Source organism: Juglans microcarpa x Juglans regia, chromosome 8D (genome assembly GCF_004785595.1).
Source record: "Juglans microcarpa x Juglans regia isolate MS1-56 chromosome 8D, Jm3101_v1.0, whole genome shotgun sequence".
NCBI classification, from domain to species: Eukaryota; Viridiplantae; Streptophyta; class Magnoliopsida; order Fagales; family Juglandaceae; genus Juglans; species Juglans microcarpa x Juglans regia.
Genome location: NC_054608.1, coordinates 9,200,808 through 9,205,909, shown reverse-complemented (window position 1 = coordinate 9,205,909; position 5,102 = coordinate 9,200,808). Strand labels below are relative to the sequence as shown.

Genomic DNA, 5,102 nt, shown 5'->3' with positions numbered 1-5,102 from the left:
TATCATATGGATGATGTGTAGTGTGAAGGCCTTCAAATTGCACTACTATTTCTCATAAGAGTTGTTCTATGTTCCAAGTTGATGTATAGAACATATCATCTTCATCACTTAAATGATAAAATTTAATTTTAAAATATTTAAATTTTAAAATTTATTTTTGTAAGTGCTTTATTAGTTATGCTCTACACACCGATTTGAAAATAAAAATTTTCTTTTCATAAAAGGTTGGATGTATGGAGACTAATTTTTTTTTGGTTATATCTAGTCATGCCAATTAATATATTATTCTGAGCATGAATGGAGATGATAAATTTTAGAGAAAAATTATTTATAAGTTTTATTTTTTACACACTCAACTCATCGCTGATGTAAAAGCTTTCCATATCAACTATGCTAAAGAATTATTGATATTTTATTTTTTTTTTTAAATTATTGTGAATCTAACTATAAGTGATGCGTTAATAATTGACTAAAATTTAACATAAAAGAATTACAAAATATGGATAAATATTTGTAACCCCAAAATTCAAAGCAAGACAAATATACATGTAAAGCAAGAGATCATGACGATATGATCTGCCGCAAAGGTCGCTTTACATCTGCTTATTTTTCTTCCATAAACAAAGCCAATTAACAGTAACAGCAGCAATTTTCCACGCCTAGAAAATCTACACATTCACATGACTGGAAAGATAATAACAAATATCATTCATTGATGAACGAAGCCAAGCGTTTAATCAAGTTCTTCGCCTTTTCGCTGTTGGGATCAAAGATATGGAAGACATGATCTTCTCCTGGGGTTTCCATGATATCTTTCGACCCACTCCATCCGCTTTTCACCAAGTTTTCATAGTAAAGCTTTCCCCTATCCCTCAGGATGTCTTTCTCGGCTACGATGACGAGTATCTTGTCGCAGGCCAAGCCGGCGAGACTCGGAGATCCGTCGGTAAAGGGATTGATGAGTGGATCATCGCAGCTTTTGTCCTCAGATGGACATACGTAGCGCCACCAGTTGTCCACCATTGCTTTTCTCACCGGTTCTGTGACCTCCGAACCGATGGGGCTTTCTCCCCAGAAGTAGGGATGGATTAAGCCGATGCCGAGGATCTTTAGGTTTCCGGGAAGTTTGGAGTTCATGGCTCGTAGGGCTAAGTGGTGCGAAATATTAGCACCGGCACTGTCTCCCACCAAGAATACTCTCCCAAAGTCAACGTAATCCTTGAGCCATGGCTCCTGCTCGTGATGATCTCCCACAGCTTGGGCGGCCACCCACCGGAGCACAGCCCAGCAGTCCTCGTATGCATCTGGAAGGGGATGCTCCGGGACCCGACTGTACTCCACGGAGATGGCGATGGCGTTAGCATCAGCAACCAGCATGATGAGACTGTGGTGGTAGAGAGGATCAGCGACCGAAGATATGCAGAATGCTCCGCCATGAAAATAGACAACTAGAGGAACCTTTTTGTGGTTCTTTCCCGGGAGATTTGGACGGTAGAGTCTGGCCGAGACGCTGGTTTCTGGTGCGATGACTATGTCTTTGGATTCAACACCCGTTTGAGGATCGACGCCAGCGGGAACGACTTGGGTCCCGGCGATCCTTTCCACGGTTCCATCTTTGAATACTCTAAGGTAGGGAAAAACCTCAAGAGCTATCTCTGGGTCTGGCTTTAGCTGGCTTGAATCCATTTGTTCGTACTGTGCGTGACTGATCAGAGTCAGAAAGAGAGAGATATATAAAGAAATAATTTAACTGTCTCATTTTTTTTTTCAATTAATCAATCTCATTTAATCTCATCATATATAATTATTATAAATTTTTTAAATTTTAATATAAATTATAACAAATAATTCAATTTTTTCAAATCTTAAAATAAAAATAATATTAAAAATTTACATTATAATAAAATTTTATTCAATTTTCAAAAAAATATCTTATCATATCTTATCTAAACTACATAATTAAATGAGGTCTCGAGATGGGTCAGAAAACTATAGTTTCTTAAAAATACAGGTGAAAAAAAAGCAGTAAACTGGCAAACTGGACCAGACCGAACCAAATCAATAGGTTTAATTCAGTATCAGGTTAGGTCCGATCCAGTATCAGTTTTATTTTTATCAAAATCGGTCAGAATCAGTTTGATTTTTATTTTTCTTTTATAATACCAGACCGAACCGATTCATATACATATTAATTTTTTCTATTGTATAAAATATTTTTTTATATGATTTATTGTATTATATATAATTTTTATATATAAAATAATTAATGTAATATTAAATTTTAAAAGCATATGTAAATAATTATATATTATTATTATAGTCTATTAATATAGTTATACTAATATAATATATATACTATATTATATATACTACATAATATATCGAAAAAATGGGATCGAAATCGATAAAATAAATTCGATAAAACTGTAAATATCAATTTAAGAATGTAATCGATACGGTATTATTTTTTAAATTTTAAAATTGATATTCAGCGATTCAATTTTAAAATATGGTCAAAACCAAATCCAACGGGATCGGTTCCACCCGTATTAGAAGCATCAATAATCGACGTTAAACAGGAGATCTGATTTTTATCACCGACAATGGATGACTTTCCTCTACAGATCATCTATTATATTGGAATCATGTGAGGGTACAGACATATGATTATTATATTTTTTTTATTATTATTTTATTTGGATGTACAAATATCGAACAAGTCTCTGTTTGAGACAATAGAAAGCATCTCAAGGACATGTTCGGATTTTAAACCGATTTTAATTTATCTTAAACTGATTTTTAATGAAATTTATTATTTTTAAATTTTTTTTTATAAAAAGTTAAATATATCTCAAACTATTATATACATTCAAATATATATAATCTTAAAATATTTCATATATTCAAATACATCTCAATATAACTTATAAAATATTATTATTCACAAATTAAATTAGGTCATCTGATATCATATCAGCACTCAAATGTAGCCAAAGACTCCCATAAAAAAAATATATATATATATTTTTCACGATTGGCTTATTTTTTTCAAAAGGATTACCAAGGTTCGTGCACATCTTAAGTCTATACATCATTTCATAGCAATAAGAAAACAGGGTGGTGCTAGCGGGCCGCCTGGCACTTATCGCTTTGCATACCGCTAGCACAAATATATAGTTTTTTTTATTAAATTTTTTAAAAATATTTTTGTAATATTCTTAATCATTAAAAAAATTTAAAAATTATACAATATCACTAATAATCATTTTCTTAATCATTAAGTAAAATAAAATATTTGAGCAGTAACATTGAGGGAGAGTTAAGTAGCATTTTCCGAATAAGTATTGGTGCTTTGACTGGATCCATAATATAGAGGTAGTATGTTGAGATATCAAACTTGCTAGTAAAAATTAAATAAAATTTATAATATTTATTGGGTATTTAATGTTTTAAAAAAATTCATATAAAAAATAATAAATACAGAAAATTTTACCTGATGTATCTATATTTATTGTTTAAAACATTGAATCTAGATAAAAATAAATAAATAAATAAATTTGAAGAACTGTTGTTGGTTTGGTAAGTGAGAGTTGATGAAGGAAATCTCGCTCTTTTGTCTATTACTAATTTACTAGGGAGTGATCTTGGGTAGAACCATTCTTCCACTTTATATGAATATACCATTAATTACGTACCCACCAACTAATACTGGCTTTATTAAATTGCGTTTCTTTATTTAAGGGTCAAAACAAGTGGCTGCTTATTAGTTTGTATTTGAAAGTGCTGTCAATGATGCATGGCACTTTAATGTTAGGTAACAGGGAATTCCAGACGTCAATAGATCAATAAAAAAGGGAATTCCAACTACCAAAAAAAAAAAAAAAAAAATTGATAACTTGGATCGGTCTCATTCCAAATTGTAATAATTTTAGCCTTGTAAGCACTTAACTATCTGTCTGGATAGTGAAATAAGATGGAATAATTTTATATAAAAATTAAAAATTAAATAAAATATTATTAGAATATTATTTTTTAATATTATTATTATTTTAAGATTTAAAAAAATTAAATTGTTTATTATATTTTGTGTAAAAATTTAAAAAAATTATATTGATAAGATAAAATGAAATGAAATCATTTCTATATTCAAACGGGACAAAAATCATACCAGTAATAAACGAATGAATTAGGAGTGTACAAGATTTAAACCACTTGACCGACTCAACTAGAAATAATTGCCTTGAAATGAAACGAATCCACTACAATAAAAAAGACTTTTTGGGACGATTTTGTTTTGAAATGAAATGAAAATCATTCCAAAAAGTGAAATTTATGGACGAATTTCAGATTTCGTGCCAAAAAAATGATAAAAGAACAATACCGTTTGAATGCAGACAAAATATTTTTGTCCCTAATAATGAAACCGTTCAAATGTAATGTTTTAACGTTCAGACGGTTAAATTTAACCGTCTGAATGTACATTTTGTGGCTTTAAGTAAAATTATTATAGCAAAAAATTCTCTACCGTTAGAACGTATAATTTTTATCATTCGAATGATGAATCAGCACTGTTCGAATGTACATTTTGACGTGTTAAGTAAAATTATTATAGCGGAAAACTGTTCTACTGTTCAAACATACAATTTCACTGTTCGAATGATGAATCAGTATTGTTTGAACATACATTTTGGCGCATTAAGTAACATTATTATAGCAGAAAATTGCTCTACCATTCGTAAGTACAATTTCATCATTTGAATGATGAATCAGCACTATTTGAACGGTGATCATATTTTTTTTTTAGAGAATTATATTTATATTAACTAGTATTTATCAATTAAATAATAGGAATAATATAAATCAATAATTAGTTTAGAAAATATAAAATAATACTAATTCATAATTAAATATTGAATTTACGAAACACTAAATATTGTTCATTCTAAAAACAAAAAAAAATAAAATAAAAGGTAGAAAGTACTAAGACCCCAACTCTTTGCGCACTTCCTCGATTGCAGCTAAGCATACCTCTATCTGTGTCAGTCGAGTACTGATGGTGACCTGAGTTGTAGACATGGCATCACGCTTCGTACGTAACTCAG

General features: G+C 30.4%; 1 protein-coding gene across 1 annotated transcript; it reads right to left on the bottom strand.

Moving 5' to 3' along the window:
* Positions 1–488: 488 nt before the first annotated feature.
* Positions 489–1,736, bottom strand: LOC121243638 (probable carboxylesterase 2). Its single transcript, XM_041141757.1, has one exon. The coding sequence runs from the start codon at positions 1,684–1,686 to the stop codon at positions 706–708; it is 981 nt and encodes a 326-aa protein (XP_040997691.1). The 5' UTR covers positions 1,687–1,736; the 3' UTR covers positions 489–705.
* Positions 1,737–5,102: the final 3,366 nt, after the last annotated feature.